Source organism: Camellia sinensis, chromosome 3, assembly GCF_055761805.1.
Source record: "Camellia sinensis isolate YWXY chromosome 3, ASM5576180v1, whole genome shotgun sequence".
NCBI classification, from domain to species: Eukaryota; Viridiplantae; Streptophyta; class Magnoliopsida; order Ericales; family Theaceae; genus Camellia; species Camellia sinensis.
Window position 1 is genome coordinate 121,245,380 of NC_138963.1, and position 21,209 is coordinate 121,266,588.

The window sequence follows — 21,209 nt, forward strand, 5'->3', positions numbered from 1 at the left end:
TTTTGGCATGACGATGGTAACAAGGAGAACAAGGATATTGGGGGCACGCCATGTATCCTGGGAATAACGTCGTACCAGATTAATGGAAGGACATGCTAAGCAACTGACAAGGCTTATTGGGACCGAACAAGCCGTGAAACCGAACAACTTCTTAGCTCGGCTGGAGGAAAAATAATCCCAATCATGCTACGCAGATGGAATTAAGGGGCAATTGAGAGGGTAATTTGTAAACAAATTGGGCCGAGCTAGGAAGAGTCTTCTTTGGGAGTTGGACCGCGTAATGGGCCGAGATAAGGGCTGGTGTAGCTCGGTCTTAGGCCAAGAAGACATCTCATATTTTGGGTTTGGGCCGAGCTATGGACCGAGGTATCGGTAGAAAGAGGACCGAGCTAAACGATAGCTCTGTAGGGCGTCATCTCGAAGTCAAGACTGGTAGTAGTACTTAAGTATCACAGAGCCAAAGTAACTTAGCTGACCGCAATGTTAGCCGAGGTAAAGATGTCTGCCGAAATAAGTGGGCCTGGTGGTTAGCCGAGGTATTGGTGAGAAAGGATGTCGGGCTTGGTATAGTTCGGCCAGTCTTGCTATAACTCGGCCGGGCGCCATCTACATCATTACTTAAGCGGGTTACCGAGGTAACTTAGCTCGGTGTGGTTGCAGCAGCTTATTAAAATGAGGTAGCATCAATGGCGAAGGCCGAGCTGTGTATAGCTCGGCAGGGTGGCATCCGTTAGATCGGCTTTCGATCACACGGTCCGAAGGGCAGGGGACCGAGATAAATCAGTTCGGGCAGGAATGTATAACTGAGGTAAAAGGTTCAGCCATCTCACTTGGTTTGCAGTGATGAGACTTCTAGTAGGACTCTGCTAAGGAGAGTTAGAGTCCTACTGGGATTGTGTAAACCATCTCACTTGGTTGGTAGTGAGTAGGAGTATGACTCCTAGGAGGACTCTGCTAAGGAGAGTATAGTCCTACTAGAATTGAGCAAAACCATCTCACTTGGTTGGCAGTGAGTAGGGTGTGTGATTCCTAAGAGGACTCTCATAGGGAGAGTTGGAATCCTACTAGGATTGTGCCAAAGTAAAGTCTATAAAAGCTCATGACCAGAACTTTGTATAGGTATCCCAATTCTTACTCTAGAATACATAGAGCTTATTGTCTAATTGCTGACTTAGGCATCAAAGGGGTTTTCGGCACACACCCGCCGGTTAGCTCACGTTTGTGTTTTCAGGTGGCTAAGCAACATTGTTTGGAGGAGGCAAACTTGATCAACAGGATCATACGAGAAGAATTATTTTTTTCCCGTACAATTACAAATGCCTTTTTCAAAGACACATAATAAAAAATTATACTACACAGTAGCTTATTTACTCCAAGGAGTAATACTCTCATAAAAATCATTAAAAAATTATTAAAACAAATTTTTAAAATAAGTTTAAGTTTTTTCAAAAGTCCTGATAAACATGTAAAAAGTCTTTTTTTTTTTTTTTTGAAAATTTCCAAAAATAAAATAGAAAAAGCTAAATAAATTGGACTCTTTTTAAAGAGAGAGAAGACTAAACATTTTAAAATAGCAGTTTAATAAAAAACCAAATTAAAAACAGTTCACTAAAAGCAAAAAAAATAAGACCTATCATATTACAAAACAGTTCATTAAAGACAGTTCACTCAAAGGTTAACTTCTTAATGTTCCCTTTTCCTTTCAATCAACTAATTCCCTTCAAATCATAAATCCAAATACAACCTAAGAGAGATGGGGAAAAAAAAAAAGACCTATCACATTACAAAATTAAACTATAACAAAATCTTTGTTAAATTTTTTTTTAAAACAAAAAATAATAGTTTTTCAGGCCCAAACGTTAGACCTATTTTATAGGTCCAGTGATATGTCAGGAAGAGGACTGGTTGATAATTAAATATTATCTAATTATCAACCAATCATCTTCCTGACACATCACTGGGTCTATAAAATGGGTATAAAAAATGAACTTGTATATCATTATTAAAATAAAAATAAATAAAAAAAGACATAAGTATTCACATAATTCATCATACATTCCAACTATATACACAAAAAAAAAAAAAAAGTATTCTCTAGAAATTGAACAGCTATATACCAAGATACATAACTATACACACTATATTAGACTTCTTTCTAAACCAAACATTAAAAGCTTAATGTGTAAGCTAATTATTGAAAATTCGAAGACCAAACATGAAAATTCCAGAGCATTAAAGAAATCTGAGAGAGTTCATTCATTAATCTAGAATATTCATTAATCCACTGCAATTCAAAAAAAAAAAAGCGAGGAACTAATAAGGAATTGCAAGGGAGAGACTTCATAACCTGAGTATCTGCTTGAGAAGCAAATTAAAGAAATCTGAGACGGAAGGATAAAAAGAAAAACACAATTACTAGAGCACTCATCAACACACTACAAAAAAACTTGTTTTTTGCGACGGTAAACGGCCGTCGCAAATGCCCCGAAAGCCGTCGCTAATGGCTTTTGCGACGGTAATGTGGCTTTTTGCGACGGTAAGGGGGGGTCGCGACAGACGGGGTTGCAAAAGACCTTTGGCGACGGTATGTACCGTCGCCATTAGTTTCTGCGACGGTATGCCAAGTTTTTTGCGACGGCATTTTTCCCGTCGCAAATAATGGTGGAAAAATCACTTTTCGCGACGGCACGTAATTCCCGTCGCTAAAAGTGATTTTTTGAGACGGGAAAATTACCGTCGTTAAAGGCTCTGGCATCATATAAGTATTGGCGACGGCACGGTTTACCGTCGCTAAAGGTGTCCTGTACATTCAATAAGGCAGCTTTTGCGACTGTGTTGGTACCGTCGCAAAAGCCTATTACTGGTTTTTGCGACGGGTTCTTCTCCCGTCTCAAAAAATAAAAAAAAAATAAAAAACCCTGCTGATAAATTAATAAAAAAATTAAAATAACCTGTATTAGATAAAAAATAAGTATAAAAAATTGAAAAATTACAGAATAATATAAATACGTACATAAACAAAAATTGACAAATAATGAAAATTAATAATATTGTTCAATTCATAGCAATACAGAAATAAAAATTCAGAACAATAAAAATTATGCCACTACATAACGTCGCATAATACATACATAATGTTGCTCCCAAATTTAAATAACATAAATCAAAATCAAAATCAAAATCAAAAGTTTTCGTATTCATTCGTTCGTGGGTTACAAAAACAAAAATTAGTCATAATCTTGATACGCCCGCATTCCAGAAAAAAGCCAACTGCTACTCAGGAAATATCTGAAAAAAACAAGATAAAAATAATTAAAAACCATATAATGTGTTAATATTTTAATTATAGAAAAATATAAAAAAAAAATTGATTACTATATAATTAGAAAGATAGTTTAGTAAATAATTTTGACAAACCGAAATCCGGCTCTAACTCCCAAACCGGGAACCCGATTCGAGCCCCGTCTTCTCCCACAAGTCTCTCGTGCCTAGGCGGTCGTGTGTGCCAAGTTTCGTGCTAAACCGACGCCATTTGGTGATTTTGGGGCGTTAACGCCTCGAATTCAAGTTTCTTAAGGAAGTTGTTTGCCTAAAGTGAAATCCGGCTCTAACTCCGAAACCGGGAACCCGATTCGAGCCCCGTCTTCTCCCACAAGTCTCTCGTGCCTAGGCGGTCGTGTGTGCCAAGTTTCGTGCTAAACCGACGCCGTTTGGTGATTTTGGGGCGTTAACGCCTCGAATTCAAGTTTCTTAAGGAAGTTGTTTGCCTAAAGTGAAATCCGGCTCTAACTCCCAAACCGGGAACCCGATTCGAGCCCCGTCTTCTCCCACAAGTCTCTCGTGCCTAGGCAGTCGTGTGTGCCAAGTTTCGTGCTAAACCGACGCCGTTTGCTGATTTTGGGGCGTTAACGCCTCGAATTCAAGTTTCTTAAGGAAGTTGTTTGCCTAAAGTGAAATCCGGCTCTAACTCCCAAACCGGGAACCCGATTCGAGCCCCGTCTTCTCCCACAAGTCTCTCGTGCCTAGGCGGTCGTGTGTGCCAAGTTTCGTGCTAAACCGACGCCGTTTGCTGATTTTGGGGCGTTAACGCCTCGAATTCAAGTTTCTGAAACACAAAGATGTATTTTAGCTTAGAATGCAAAGATAAATTTTATACCTGATCTTCTGGTGGTGGTGTATATGGATTCTCGTCTTCTGCAGATTCCCTAAATGCCCGGTGGCCACTCGATGCATCAGGAACCTATGTTAGTCAGTGCATAATGTGTTAATCATATTCGAATTTCATACATAATCTTGAGTGAAAATTGAACTATCAAACAATTGTGATGTTTATATGGAACCTGTCTGTTGGGATCCACACTCGCCCCCTGTGACACAAGGGCCATCATCTCAGCTCTCATCTGCTGCAAATGTGTAGAGAACTCTGCTCGTAGCTCCTCCCTCAACTCATCCCTTAGCTCAGCACGAACCTGCTGCGTGATCTGATCAATAGTCGATGGATGGGGTGTTGACTGTGATGGCCCAGCACCATCCTTATACACCACTCTGCGAGGCACGATTCTCCCGTATGTGCGACAATATCCATGTCTGTCATGACCTATCAACTCATGGAAAATGGCATTCCTAGCCTCCAAAGTCCGACCATCCTCAGGTAGCATAGAGAGTTGACGATTAAACTCATCCTGTATTGAATAAGACACACAAGTATACGCGAAATTAAGATGGTTGACACACAAAAAATAAACTTTAAATACAATCAAAGGTGTTTGGAAACTACCAAGGTCTGGATAACCTCTGGGTCATCTACTCTACGTGTCATAAGCCAAACATTCATCTTATCAGTAGACTCCCCCTTACTGGTCATCTAAATTTTTTTTTAGAAATATGAAAATTAGAATCCAAATAATTTGCAAATATACAATGTTTATTTATATAGAAAAATAAAACAATAAAATGTAAACCTCATGCCGTATCTGAGAGAAAGTAGTACGTCCTGTGGTATGAGCTATGCCGTGAGCTCGCCGATTTTTAGCGTTCCTACTTGCAATTTTCTATAACAAGTTCAACAAATGTAAGTATGTAAATATGATTTGTATGTTTACATATCATAAATATAACGTAATTGTATACCTCAGCATCGGAAGTACGCCAATACTCTACAAGTTGTTCCCACTGGCTTGGCACAACGTTCATAGGAACATCATCCTTCAGATTAGGATCAGAGCTTCTAGGCTTGAAATACTTAGCCTTAAGCTTGTTCTTGTGATCCTTCCATATGCTGTTGCAGTTTTTCATGCAGATTGGCTTGTACTCCTCTGGACATATATTCAAATTGTCCTATAAAACACAAAGTTTAAGGCTAAGTATAACACAAATTTGGAATTCGAATTTGTGGACAAAAATATACTTTTTCCTTCACATCCTTCCAGATAGCATCAACAATATCATCAGGCACACTGTTCCAGTCAACAAAAGTAAGAGGAACAATGTTACCATTCCGGACAATAATGCCAAGTTGAGTAGTTAACTTGGCCACGTTATCTCCTATTGGGCAGTAATTTCCATCAAATTGTATGTGCAGCTTTTTACCAGTACCCCACTCTTTAATGCCCTTGGCACATCCTCTACCACGCCTAGTCGAGGTCGATGAAGAACTAACATGACCTGCGATATACAATAATAATAAACAATATGCAATGGTAACAACCAAATGCAAATTTAAATAATGTGAATACAAATCATATCAAATAAACCTGATGTGGGCTGTGAAGAAGTCGAAGGGTCTGCAAAATACAATGAGAATAAACAAGTTATATATAATGAGCATAAATAAATGTATGTGTAAATAATTTTCATGCAACTCAAAGCAAATTTAAATACCTGCGGATGGCTCATAAGCTGATGATGATAGCTGCTGTGGTGCCATTGATGGTGGACGCACCGATGGTAGGCGTGGAGGCCGAGTACATGGTAGCTGTTGTGGTGCCACTGATGGTGGTCGATACGGTGGTAATGGCCCCTCAGATGCTGGTGGCACTAATGGCCCCTCCGATGCTGGCCGATGTGATGCCTCCTCTAATGGTGGTGCTACTGATGTCCTGTTATGTAGCACATCAGACATCATGCGCCGGGGATGATCAGGCTTCCTCTTCCTTCCCATAATAATCTTCAAGCAATATAACATTAATTGACATTAGAAACATAGACAATGGTTTGTCATCAACTATAATATGACATGATTTGAACTAATACAATTACAAAGACAAAGTAAATTAAGAAATTGATGATTAACTACAACCTTGGCCTTAATTGAATTACTAATGTTGATTACATATCAGCCTATTTGAACATCAACTGTTTCCCCTTCTGCGGCTTCCCTCACCCAACCAACTTCTTCATCACGAAGCATTATATTTTCTTCCAATTGTTGGCTCATGTATGGCTCGATTTGTGGATCAGTTGAACTCATATCAAATAAACCTCTTTGAGACATCTTCACCACGACTTGCCAGTCTGGTTGTAACGGGTCTGCAACATCCCAAACTTGCTCTGCTTGGGACGCCAAGATGAAAGGTTCATTGGTAATTCGATCATCTCGGTACAACAAATGATTGAAGTTCACCAACGTGAAATTGAAGACATCTTCTTTCTTTCCGTGAATGTTGTCAATCCAATCACACTTAAACAACACATGTTTCTTCTCATTGGAATATCGAATCTCAACAATATCTGTCAATTGTCCATAATAGTACACAGACCCCAGACGAGGATTCTTGTCTTTTCGACTAGCATAACTTATGGTATCTGCCTTCAAAGCTACACCACAATTTTGTGTGGCTCGACGATCATCCATGGCCTTTACTCGATACCGAAACCCATTCAGTATATACCCGTTGAACCTCCTTGCCAGGTTATGAGGACCATTTGCCAATAGAATAAGCTCTTCAGAAAGTATGACATCAGTAGTCCTTCGCAAAGTTTGGACCTATTTAACACGAAATGTAAAATTTAAAATATAGATCGACTTAAGTAACTAGAATCTATAGAGTTAAATACATACATGTTCCTTGAACCAAATGTGAAAAGTTTCAAAATGTTCACGCCGAAGTTGATGATCGTCGACACGAGGCATTTTGAGCTTAAGTACTTCAAGGTGTTTGCTGTGTAGATTGAAATTTTAGCCATACAAAAATTTTAGTTGAAAATTCAATAAACATAATAAAATATTGAGTGAGTGACTTAACCTACTTTATGAATGGTTGAACCGCGCTTGTATTGCATAAGATGTACCGATGAGCTTGTACCCAAGAAGTATTATCAAGATAAAAGCTTGTGTTTTCACCAGTAGCATGACCCAAATTATCAGCACCACTATAGTTCCTCACGGGTCGACTAGATTTGGTTTCCACATCACTGAGATATTGTGCACAAAAATTCATGCATTCTTCCATAAGATATCCTTTAGCAATTGATCCTTCAGGATGAGCTCTATTACGCACGTATTGCTTCAAAGTAAGAAGATACCTCTCAATTGGATACATCCATCGAAACTGAATCGCTCCACCCAATAACGCTTCATCAGCTAGATGTATAGGCAAGTGCTCCATTATATCAAAAAAACTCGGAGGAAATATTTTCTCTAGATGACAAAGTGTTACAGCGATACGATCTTTAATATATTGCAAATCCGTCGCACGATTCACTTTCGAACACAATTGTCTAAAGAAATTGCTCAATTCAATCAAGGGTTCAATTACATTCTTCGGTAACGATCTGCGAATAGCCAATGGAATAAGTTGTTGCATCAGAATATGACTATCGTGGCTCTTAAGACCCCCAATGCTTCTATCATGTAAGCGCACACGACGTGATATATTGGATGAATACCCGTCGGGAACTCTTACTTCCTTCAACACTTTCAAGAACAAATCTTTCTCATCCTTGGTCATCGTGAATTGTGCTGGTGGTAAATAGGCTTTATTCGACCCTCTTAACTGCAAATGTAGGGGTTTTCTAATATTCATATCTTGTAAATCACGCCGAGCATTAACACCATCCTTCGATTTTCCTGCAACCCCTAATATTGTCCACAACACATTGTCACAAACATTCTTCTCTATATGCATCACATCGAGGTTGTGTCTTATTAGATTGTGCTCCCAATATGGCAATTCATAAAAGATACTCTTTTTCTTCCAACTATGGGTGCGATGTCCAGCTTTCTCCTTCTCTACCTGTCTCCTATGCCTCTCCTTAAGGTCATCCCTATTGTATTGGGTTAAAATACCCTCAGATTTTAATTGTAGCAACATCTCAGTTCCAGACAACAATTTTGGTTTGAGTCTGACTTCCCGACTACCATCAAATGATACTTTATCCTTCCGGAATTTATGGCCAGTAGGTAAAAATCTGCGATGACCCAAGTATGATTGTTTCCTACTATGCTTCAACCAACACGATGTAGTTTCCTTATTGCAACAAGGACATGCATATTCTCCTTTAGTGCTCCATCCTGACAAGTTTGCGTATGCAGGAAAATCACTAATTGTCCACAGTAAAGCTGCATGCATTTGAAACATTTGATTTGTTGATGCATCAAATGTTGACACACCCTCATTCCATAGTTCTTTCAACTCCTCAATCAACGGTTGCATATAAACATCAATCTTGTCACCAGGTCCTTTCGGGCCGTCAATAAGCACAGATAAAATTAGAAATGGTTGCTTCATGCACATCCATGGCGGCAAGTTGTATGGAATGAGCACAACAGGCCAAGTGCTATGAACTATGTTCATCGTCCTGAATGGGTTAAAACCATCAGATGCTAAGCCAAGCCTTACACTTCGGCAATCATTACTAAAGTCAATATTCCGACGGTCAAAATCTTTCCATGCAAGGGAGTCAGCAGGATGCCTGAAGACACCATCATCAGTTCGTTCCTCTGCATGCCATCTCATTAACTTGGCCGTCTTGGATGACATAAACAACCTCTGCAACCTTGACTTTAAAGGAAAATACCTCATCTGTTTTGCAGCTACTTGTTTGCCACCTGTGTTAGGACCATTTGAACCACCATCACCATTTGATTTCCATCTAGAACTGTTGCATATGACACATTTATCAAGATTGGCGTCCTCGTTTCGAAACAACATGCAACTGTTGGGACATGCATCCCACGTCTCATACGTGAAGCCCAAATCTGTTGTGACCTTTTGAGCTTTATAATATGAGTCCGGGAGTTTCACACCCAACGGAAACGCCTCATTCAATAACTCAAGCAACATGTCAACAGACTTGTCCGTCCACTGATTAAGCACCTTCAAATGTAGAAGTCGAACAATGAATGACAAAGATGTGAACTTCTGACAACCCGGATACAATTCACTTTGTGCATCTTCAAGAAGTTTGAAATACTTTGCAGTCTCTGCATTTGGACCGAGCTGGGGTTCAGATGCACGGGGATCAGGCCCCTGTGGTTCATCACCCTCAACACTTGTACCGACATGTGGATTTCCCATAGCCCCTTGTATCATTCCAATCATATCATCTCCAATGTCTAAATTAGCTAATGTTTCATTCTCTCGATTACTATGCAGAGATATGTAAGATTCCCCATGATTAATCCAATGTTTGTATTTTTTAAAAAAACCATTCAAAATCAGATGCTCCCGTACACCATCTCGTACAAAATAGTATCGATTCTCACACTTCCTACACGGACAACTGATCATCGAACCTTCAACCCTATTGGTGTAGGCAAACACAAGGAATTCATCAATCCCATTAATGTATTCACTCGACATCCTATTTGGCAAATCAATCCAACTCTTATCCATCATCTGTACACATCCACAAGAATATCTCACCAAAGTAACTCTAAATATAATACCTACACATAAATATTCACTCGACATCCTATTTGGCAAATTAACGAAATGTCTAAAATTCCTATTTAAGAGCATATGATTTGGAAAAAATAAAAAAAATAAAAAACTTGAAGGATTGAATGGTAAAATTGATAATTTATGGATGAAATAGAAAAAAAAAATTGATAATTTAAACTTAAAGGATTAGAGCATATGATTAGAGCATATGATTTTGACAAACTATTTCTAATTAGAGCATATGATTTTGACAAACTATTTCTAATTAGACAAACTATATATATATGCATATAATTTTTACTGATTTTGACAAACTATTTCTAATTAGAGCATATGATTTGGAAAAAATAAAAAAATAAAAAACTTGAAGGATTGAATGGTAAAATTGATAATTTATGGATGAAATAGAAAAAAAAAAAATTGATAATTTAAACTTAAAGGATTAGAGCATATGATTAGAGCATATGATTTTGACAAACTATTTCTAATTAGAGCATATGATTTTGACAAACTATTTCTAATTAGACAAACTATATATATATGCATATAATTTTTACTGATTTTGACAAACTATTTCTAATTAGAGCATATGATTTGGAAAAAATAAAAAAATAAAAAACTTGAACGATTGAATGGTAAAATTGATAATTTATGGATGAAATAGAAAAAAAAAAATGATAATTTAAACTTAAAGGATTAGAGCATATGATTAGAGCATATGATTTTGACAAACTATTTCTAATTAGAGCATATGATTTTGACAAACTATTTCTAATTAGACAAACTATATATATATGCATATAATTTTTACTGATTTTGACAAACTATTTCTAATTAGAGCATATGATTTGGAAAAAATAAAAAAATAAAAAACTTGAACGATTGAATGGTAAAATTGATAATTTATGGATGAAATAGAAAAAAAAAATGATAATAGTTGAAGAGATATAAATGAAAACAACCATAAAAATAATTAAAAAAACTTAAAAACACTAATTGATAATAATTGATAATAATTGATAAATGTTGATAATAATTAAAAAAATAAACAGTTTTATATATATATATATATATACATATATATAGACAGATTTATTAATAACCATGAGACAAATCTGTTATATATAGACAGATTTCAGATTTATATACATATATATAGACAGATTTATTAATTAAAGTATGTTCTTAATTAAAGTATGTTATTAATAAACAGATTTATATACATATATATAGACAGATTTATATATATATATAGACAGATTTATATATATATATAACAGATTTATATATATAGATTTCAGATAAACAGATTTATATATATATATATAGACAGATTTCAGATTTATATATATATATATATAGATTTATATACATTTCAGATTTATATATATATATAGATTTATATACATTTCAGATTTATATATATATATATATTTATATACATTGCATATATATATATAGACAGATTCATATATATATACACAGACCGAGAGAGAGAGAGAGAGAGAGAGAGAGCATACGCAGAGGGAGAGAGAGTCGTCGCCGGAGCACCACTCTTGTCGCCGGAGCCGTCGCCGCCGCACCACCGCTGTCTTCCTCGTAGGCCGTTTGGGAAATTTGGGGGTGAAGTTAGGGATTTGGTGAGGAGGATCGAGCGGGAGGCAGAAGGAAAAAAGAGGGTTTTTTTTTTGGACTTTTTGCGACGGTATGATGTACACCGTCGCAAATAGAACGAAAAACGGTGCCGTTTGCATTAATCCTTTTTTGCGACGGAAATTTGCCGTCGCAAATGATATATGCCGTCTCAAAAAAAAGGTTTTTTGCGACGGTTTTATTTACCGTCGCTAATACTTCCGCATTTCCGACGCCTCCGCTTAGTTTCATTACCGACGGGTCAGTACCGTCGCTAAAGGCTATTATTTGCGACAGGTGAAGTTACCGTCGCAAAAAACGGTTTTTTGCGACGGGGGGCGCGGCGTCGCTAAAAACCCCGTCTTTTTTGCTATATTTTCCTGTAGTGACACTAAATATGTACACAAATATATTTTCATATTTGACGAATAAGAATATGACCATTAATGATTGATGAGAATCTCAACCCATTGATTAAGATGAAATAAAAATGATTGTTGACATAAATATAACTGTAAGAAGGCAGAATGAGGTTTAATAATTGCCATAAAGAAAAATTAATTGACACAGAATTAACAACCTCATAACATATTTTAGTTAACAACCTACTTTAAGAAGTTCGTCATAGCATGAATATCACAGATGGAAAAATTGAACTACTATAGGATAGAAGAAAAATAATAATTTTTTAATGCCTTCAATATACATTAAAAAGGATAGAAGAAAAATTAAATTCTCTCATAGAAATCTTCATAATTTTTCTCTATTGGCCAAAATGTAGAACTATTGCAATACATGATTTTCTGGTTAATTCTATATAGTAATTTTGCATTGACAAAGGTTGATTCTTATGGATGGTATTGCCCACTTTTCCTACTAACAACTAAGTAAATTATAAAAAAATATAAATTATACTACTTATGAATAAAATTTTAGCAAAACTTAATTACAGAAATTTAATTACTAATTTTGCATTTTAAAATGTGAAAAAAAAATAAGTAAAAAAGTACAATTAAATTTTATTAAAGGCTTACCACACTATAACTGGATAATTACAAATACCTTTTGTATTATCTATATAATTACAAATGCCTTTTTCAATACACATCATAAAAAATTTTCTACACGGTAGTTTATTTACTCCAAGGAGTAATACTCTCATAAAAATCATTAAAAAATTATTAAAACAAAATTTTAAAATAAGTTTAAGTTTTTTTCAAAAGTCTTGATAAACATCTAAAAAGTCTTTTTTTAAAAAAAAAAAATTCCAAAAATAAAATTTAAAAAGCTAATTTTTTAGAGAGAGAGAAGCCTAAACATTTTAAAATAGCAGTTCAATAAAAAAAAACCAAATTAAAAACAGTTCACTAAAAGCAAAAAAAATGGTTAACTTTTTAATGTTTCCTTTTCCTTTCAATCAACAAATTCCCTTCAAATCCTAAATCCAAATACAACTTAAGAGAGATGGGAAAAAAAAAAAAAAAGACCTATCATATTACAAAATTAAACTGTAACAAAATCTTTGTAAAAAATTAATAAATAAATAAATAAATAATAGTTATTCAGGCCCAAAAGTTAGACCTACTTTATAGGTCCAGTGATATGTCAAGAATCAACCAATCATCTTCTTGACATATCATTGGGTCTATAAAGTAGGTATAAAAAATGAACTTGTATATCATTATTAAAAAAAAAATAAAATAAGTATTCTCTAGAAACAATCTGCAAGTAAGAACAAAACAAAATCAGAAATCAAACAAAAAATTGAAAAAGAGCAAAATAAAAATCACAAAAAAAAAAAAAAAAAAATTCTGACAAACCGTCATTTTGTCAACCCATATTTGGTGAGTAAAAATATGACTATTGATAATTATGACCATTGATAATTAAAGAGAGTCTTAACCCATTTAACTACGATAAAATAAAAATGATTCTTAACATAAAATCCATTTTTCCTTCACCCCCATTTGATAGAGAGAGAGAGAGAGAGAGAGAGAGAGAGAAGTGGGTGTTGAAACCCAATTGATTATTAAAGAAAAAAACACAATACAGAATTTCATTTTGTATTTTGAGACATTTGATAAAATTTTAAAATCTCTTAACATTTTTGTTTTTGTTATTAAAGCTCATCCTCCATAGCAGCATTTAATAGATTATGGGTTAGTTATCAGTCCTTTGAGAGCTTTGGTGCCTTATTAGAGGAAGACACTCGTTAATGTTTCAATTTCAGTGTAGTCCGAATGTAATTGTCATTTGTAGGGTTCAATAAGATTTTTGCTTCAAAATTTTTTTTAAAAGAGTCTCAACCCATAAAATGAAATAAAAAAGATTCTTAATGTGAAATATATTTTTCCTTAACCTCCATTTGATAGAGAGAGAAGTGGGTGTTGAAACCCAATTGATTACTAAAGAAAAAAACACAATATAAAATTTTATTTTGTATTTTGAGACATTTGATAAGATTTTTAAAATTCTGACAAATTGTCATTTTGTCAATCCATATTTGGTGAGTAAAAATATGACTATTGATAATTAAATAGAGTCTCAACCCATTTAACTAAGATGAAATAAAAATGATTCTTAATTTGAAATCTATTTTTTCTTAACCCCCATTTGAGAGAGAGAGAGAGAGAGAGAGAGAGAGAGAGAGAGAGAGAGAGAGAAGTGGGTGTTGAAACCCAATTGATTATTAAAGAAAAAAAAACACAATACAAAATTTTATTTTGTATTTTGAGACATTTGAGACATTTGATAAAATTTTTAAAATTTTGACAAACCGTCATTTTGTCAACCCATATTTGGTGAGTAAAAATATGACTATTGATAATTATGACCATTGATAATTATAGAGAGTCTCAACCCAACTAAGATGAAATAAAAATGATTCTTAATTTGAAATCCATTTTTCCTTAATCCCCATTTCATAGAGAGAGAGAGAGAAGTGGGTGTTGAAACCCAATTGATTATTAAAGAAAAAAACGCAATACAAAATTTTATTTTGTTTAACATTTGATAAATTTTTTAAAATGTTTAACATTTTTGTTTTTGCTATTAAAGCGCATCCTCAACAGCAGCATTTAATAGATTATAGGAATTATTATCACCAAAAACAGGATGCAAAATAAAATGGGCTTTTGATTATGCAACAAAATAAAACAGGGTACAAGCAGCCCTATAATGCAACAAAATCAAACCAAAGACAGAATGCTAATGTTTCAATCCCAAAATAGACATCAGCACCCATTTACTCATAGAAATCTTATTCAATAATTTTCTGAAATCCTCATAGGTTTAGTTGATGAAACCCACAAATATGAACCTAAAATCAAAACTCATTTCATAGAAATCCAAAATCGAAATATAAACCCATTTGAAAATACAAAACCACAATCGAAACCCATTATAATCATAGGTTAGTTGATAAAACCCATCAATGAAATATAAATATATAAACCCATCATATTTGCAACTAATTTCAAACGTACAAAAAGAAAATGTAAGCCTGCGTTTGGTTGTGTTTTGTAAATGTGATTTGAGAGTATGAGTTGTATTTTGAGTTTGTGAGTTATAGAATTATGATTTGAGTGTAGAAAATTTGTTTGGTTATGGTTTTTAAATAGAATGTTGAATTGTGTTTTGAAGATGTATTTTGAATTAAGTTTTGAAAGTTTGATGTGACATATGGAAGGTGAAAATTTGTTTGGTGATGTGTTTTGAAAATAGTTTTTAAAACTTAACTCAACCAATAATTTATAATCAAACACACAGCTCAGATATCGATATCCATATTTTTTATCAACAATAATGACCAAACAATTTTTAAAATATTGAAATTAAAAATTGATTTTTTCTTCAATTAATTTTTTTTCAGTAATTTTTTTGAATAATTTTTTTTTCAAAATAAATTTTCTATTTGAAGTCAACAACTTTTCATAATACGTATTAATCAAAATTAACATAAATCAGTGTGTTTAATATTTTTAAATATAAATCAAAACGTAACCGTTACCAAACATTATCAATTTTTTCCATTTATTACATTTTATTAATTTAATAAAAGAATCACTTCTTCATATGCATTATTGTACTTACCCATGAACGGGTCATATAATTGGGGGGATTGAAATTTGTGTGTAAAATTACCAATTTACCCCTCTTGATTTGAATGACAACAAAATGAATAAGGTTAATCATGTAATTTCACTTCGCAATACACCTACCACTCCTACTCTAGTTGTCTGTTCAACACAGCTACAATGAAGGAAAGTAAAGGCAAAGTCAAAACCTGCAAACAAAGTAATCAGTATGCGACTGTAAGGAAAAAAGAATAAATAAATATAAGATAAGAAAAAAAAAAAATTGTTTTGCACCTTCTGAACCTCCAGGGACAACCGGTCAGTCAACCGACCAGGCATTCAGTTCAGTCACCCCTTCGTCCTCCGCACTCAGTTTTGCTATCTGTTACCTATCTGTTCTGTTTTTTCACCATTTATAAAATGGTCTGAATTCTATGTGAAAACTACCCGTGACGAATCTTCAATCTGATCTTTCACACAGACAAAGGAAGATGAGTAGATTAGCTCACACGAAAATTTTCAGAAAGACATGGAGATGAAAGCTTTTCAGAAAGGAAGAAAAAAAAGGCTGAAACGTTGAAAGTTGAGAAATGAATCATAGGCTGCCAAATGGGTTTTCAAATCGTAGTTTGAATTATATGGTAGAATTGTATTTTGAAAGTGCTATCCAAACGTGAAGCGCGAGTGATGTTGTTGAAATGTAATTTGAAAATGCAACCAAACAGAGCCTAAATTTTCAACCTATCATATTTTCTAAAATACATACAGAAACATAAACACACTTCAATGAAATCAAAATCTATCATATTCTTAACCCATTTCAATATTTACAGAAATAGAAACCCATTTCATAGGTTAGAAAGAGTGAAAGAGTAGAGAAGAATAGGAGTGTCACCTATGAAGAGTTGCTGGAGATTGCAGAATCGAAACTGAGAAAAAATTTGAGCTAAAACCAGGGGAACGGGGATCCTGTTGCGCTTCACACGCAGCAGTGACTGCTATGTGATTAAATGATGTCGTTTTGGTTGTTTTGAGCGTCATATTCCTACCGTACATATTACTCCTTTCTTTGTCAAAATCTCCCAACTTTCTCAACTCTCTTTGCCAAACTAAATAAAATATAATAAGTTATACTTACCACCTTTCAAATTTTAAAAAAATATAATTACTTTTACATTTTTTAAGTAATTACATTGGTTTTTTCAAAAGAATTTAATTTACATAATAGTTAAGATATTTTTAATCAATAATTTATTGGTAAAAGAAATGATATTGTAGCCTATTTTATTCCAAAATATGTATTTATCTTTATTTATTTCAATGTCTACAACATTAATTTCAATCGCACTAACCCTATTAAAATGGACGTTAGTTTAATTATGTCAAAAATAAATGATTAGCTGTATTTTTACCAAAATGATTCTCAAAAATTTCACATTTTTTTGGGGGGACAGATTTCACCACATGTTATTCCTAAAATTTAAGCTATACTATTTATAACATAAAAATAATGGTTCATAATTTACAATTCACGTGCACAATTCAAATTCACTCCTACATAACTTTTATTATAAAGTAGCATAACTAACACTACGTAATGTCTTTTTAAAAATGCATAACATAAAGAAAAATTTTCATTTTACTTGCACAACGGAAAAATCTCATTATTTTTATAGGATGCAAGTCCTTCGTGTGGTGTAATTGTTTTTTTAATATTTCGGTGCATTTATTTTTTGTGAGACTTGCACCAAAAAATAAAAATAAAAATTATGTACAATTATTTTGTAATTGTTCCACTGAAATGCTATTTCTTCTAACATAAATTTCTTCAATTTTTATATTTTAATAGATGGTGACTAAACATTGAAATAAATAAATATATTATTTGAGTAGACAAGAAATGATAATATTATTTTTTTTCATTTGTACAATTCAAGAATTATTGATTAAAAATGACTTAATACTTAAAGATTATCATTATATAAAAAATATAACACAAATTGTAGTTTTTTTTTTCTTTCAAACATTAAAAGAGATGAATGTAATTTAACCTGATATTTTATTTCTGAGAGGTTTAGTAAAAGAGATGAGAAATAAAGTGGAAAGAGGTGTAGTACACAGATGGGGTCCAAAACAACTAAAAACGATGTCATTTAATCTCGCAGCAGTTGCTACTGCACCTGAAGAGCAGCAGCATCCCGATCACTAAAAGCAGAGAGGAAAATGGAGAGTTGGTGGAGTATGTAAGAAGAGAAAGAGATGAATCTATCTCTTAACATGGGAAAGAGAGACAATGGATTTTGCTTCTTAGAGAGTCTTTCTGAGAGAACCCACATGAGTTTATGAAGTAAGTCACTGTGAATGAGTGTTGATTTAGAGTGGTTTCAAGTGTTGCTACTACTGATGATGCAAAGGGGTGGATTCAAATGACATATAGAATGTGATGGGTTTCTGAATAAGCTCTACTAATAGCAAATCTTATATGCTGTAATATTTAGCAAATTAAACAACAAATGATCTTATTTAGCAAATTAAAATTTTAGAGGGAAAAAGCTAAAACAAATGATCTTATATGCTGTAATAGTGAAGAAACACATTTTGATCTTATATGCTGTAATAGTGAAGAGACACAAACAAATCATCTTGACCCACAGATGTTTGATCTTTAGATTTTTTTTTTTTTTTTTTTGCTTCAGAAAAAAACAAACTGAAGGTAAAAAAACAAAGGTAAAACTGAAGGTGATGGTGGATGACGGGATGATGAAAAAAAAAAAAACAGAGGTAAAAAAAATGAATGGAAAAACAGAAAGAATGTGAGGAGAGAAGAGTGCCTTACCTGGTGATGGTGGAGAAGAGAACTTTCGATTGAGCTTTGTTCTTCCTCTTCAGAGCTTTCTTCCTTCTTCAAAGCTTTATCAGAGCTTTGTTCATTGATACATATGATGTAAAGAGTGTCTTACCTGGTAAGTGCAGTGGGTTGGTGAGAGTAGATAGGTAAGCAAATCTGAACCATTGAATTTTAGTCATTGATAAATCTAGACCATTGAAACCCTTTTCAATCTCAGCCATTGTTTTTGAATTGGACAAATCTAAGCTATTAAAGATAGTTTGTGAGAGAGATATTTTTAAAAACAAATCTGAGCCATTGCTTTTTAAATTTGATAGATCTGAACCATTAATTTCAAAGACATTTTCAAATGAACCCTTCCATTGTTATATAGATTTTTTTCAATACAAATGTAATAAAATAAAAATATTACTATAGATGATATATATATATATATAAACTCCACAAAATAAATGGTTATCAAAATGGCTCATATAATAAACCTTACGAACTTTTCACTTTTTTTTCAAACTTAAATTTAAGCTTGAAAAAAGTCAAAGCCATTACGAAAATTAGGGATAAGTATGGTCCGATTTGATTGATTTGGAATGAAATCAAGACCAATTAAAATTATGCAACTAATTCGAACCAAACTATTTAAACACGGTTTGGTTTGATTTGAAATTACAGTTTCACATAATATGTTTACAAGAAGAATCATATAACATTTTCAAAAAAATTCAACCTATTATAAAATTAAAAAATAGTAATAACACATCCGTCAAACAAATTACTCATAATATTCACCAATTAAATAAAAAAGCATAATATTAAGTAAACATTATTCAACATTAATCTGTCATAATTTATCAAAACAGAAAATTTCAAAACATAAACGTGTATATCGTTTCACCATTAACTTAAATAAATATAATATTTAGCAAATAAATATTTATGGTTTAGGTTATACCATTTGGTTCGGTTCAAATTTGAAACCAAAAAATCAAATTAAGCCAAGCCAAACCAAACGTTAAGTCCCATTAAATAGGGTCAGTTACATAAATCCTCCTTCTCCATGCGGTTTTATCAAAAGTCATTTCATTAGTTAAATTAAAGCCTTGTTTAGCATAACCTATATAATCCATCTTTTTATCTTTTTATCTTTTTTCCATCACATCACCTCTCTACTTTTCTGCACATCTTTTCGTAAAAAGACAAAAAGTGCACTTTTTTAGGACACCCCAAACCAACCCTAAGTAGATTCATATCTCTATTTACAACGCTAGCCAATGTTAATTTAGACCTATCCAATCTCCTAATACTGAACCAATCAGTAGAGAATGATTTCTCAATGAGATCGATTTCTCAATATTCTAAACCTTAACTAAACCACAAATTAAAAATACTAAATCAAACCTATCAGATTAATTTGAACTGATTCAGTTTTCGCTTTCCTCACTCAGCACTAACAAAAACATCAACACTTCTTATATGAACGGTTTGCACTTTTCATCATTTGATTAAATAGTTAATTTGTCGACAACAAGACAGGGATGTTCTGGTGATTTGCGCCATATTTACTCCCTTTTATTTATTTATTTTAAAGTGAAGAAAAAAAATTGTAAAGAAATTTTAAAAAAGCAAAAGAAAGTCAGCCCGTAAAGCAAAAGAAGAAGGCATTGGTTCCACTGGATGCCTCGGTAACGAGTTTGTTGAATTACCCCTTGAATTCAAGTTAAATTACCAACATTGGGCTTAATAATTAGAATGAGTGTTGCTAAATACATCAATCAAATTTTTTATTTGGAGATATTTTTTATAAACCTTACTTTTAATATTTAATTTATTAAAAAGTTTCTTTTAAGTATTTGTATCGTAATTAATTTATAAAATATTATTATATTTCAATAAATCTTATTATTTTAGATATTTGATTTACTAAATTCTAAATGAGAGCCTCTTTATCTAGGGGTGTACACGGTCCGGATTGGTTCGGTTCTGAGAAAATCCAAGAACCGAACCAATCCTAACGGTTCTGTGATTTTGAGAACCAGACCAGACCGTTACACTTGTAAAACCGAACCAGAACCAAACCGAAAAAACGGTTCGGTTTCGGTTTGGTTTACGGTTCCAAAAATTTCTATTTACAAGAATAATTTATTAATATTAGCAAAATAATTATTCAAACTAATTACATTTAACTCATGATTAAAACTAATAATATAATGGCATTACTTAATATTACATATATATACCATCCTAATATCATTAAAATTATAAAAAATCAATTAATAAAAATAAAACTTGATATTATATATATATTTTTTATTTTATTTTTTTAAATTCGGTTCGGTTCGGTTTGAACCGCGGTTTTTTCATAAAATCCATTAACCGAACCGTTTTTACGGTTCTTATATTTCTTAATCCGTAACCGAACCAATTCTTAATAGAACCGAACCAAACCGTATAATTCGGTCTGGTTCGGTCCGGATTACCGGTTTGAACGGATTTTTGAACAGCCCTATCTTTATCTACATTTTTTTCTTGGGGTTTTGCTCGGAATGCCGCTCGGAAAGGAAGGGGGGCTCCAACCTCCGGCCACCTCTCTCCTCATTCCTTCCTTCTCTTTTGCTTTCTGCTTTTTTGGTTCAATAAGCCATGAGTGTTCTTTCCCTCTTAGTAGAAGCTTTTGTTGGTTTTCTTCCCTCTCCTTCTTACTGATGCCAAATCTGCCTTGTTCCCCCCTCCGCCAACTCATGCCAAAGTTGTCACCAACATTCCGCCACTAGA

At 33.5% G+C, this 21,209-nt stretch overlaps 3 protein-coding genes across 3 annotated transcripts; all 3 read right to left on the minus strand.

Moving 5' to 3' along the window:
- Positions 1-2,822: 2,822 nt before the first annotated feature.
- On the minus strand, positions 2,823-5,333 carry LOC145822759 (uncharacterized). The gene is made up of 6 exons (XM_082920649.1): positions 5,131-5,333; positions 4,962-5,051; positions 4,778-4,864; positions 4,341-4,682; positions 4,157-4,240; positions 2,823-3,288 (listed from the first exon to the last, which is right to left on the minus strand). Exons 1-6 carry the CDS (start codon positions 5,293-5,295, stop codon positions 3,274-3,276), a joined length of 783 nt encoding a protein of 260 aa, XP_082776775.1. The 5' UTR covers positions 5,296-5,333; the 3' UTR covers positions 2,823-3,273.
- A 26-nt stretch (positions 5,334-5,359) lies between these two features.
- On the minus strand, positions 5,360-6,527 carry LOC145821805 (uncharacterized). Its single transcript, XM_082918378.1, has 4 exons — positions 6,299-6,527; positions 5,881-6,166; positions 5,754-5,783; positions 5,360-5,664 (listed from the first exon to the last, which is right to left on the minus strand). The coding sequence occupies exons 2-4, from the start codon at positions 6,158-6,160 to the stop codon at positions 5,360-5,362; spliced, it is 615 nt and encodes a 204-aa protein (XP_082774504.1). The 5' UTR covers positions 6,161-6,166; positions 6,299-6,527.
- Positions 6,496-7,607, minus strand: LOC145821806 (uncharacterized). The gene is made up of 4 exons (XM_082918379.1): positions 7,249-7,607; positions 7,061-7,160; positions 6,545-6,985; positions 6,496-6,513 (listed from the first exon to the last, which is right to left on the minus strand). The coding sequence occupies exons 1-4, from the start codon at positions 7,605-7,607 to the stop codon at positions 6,496-6,498; spliced, it is 918 nt and encodes a 305-aa protein (XP_082774505.1).
- Positions 7,608-21,209: the final 13,602 nt, after the last annotated feature.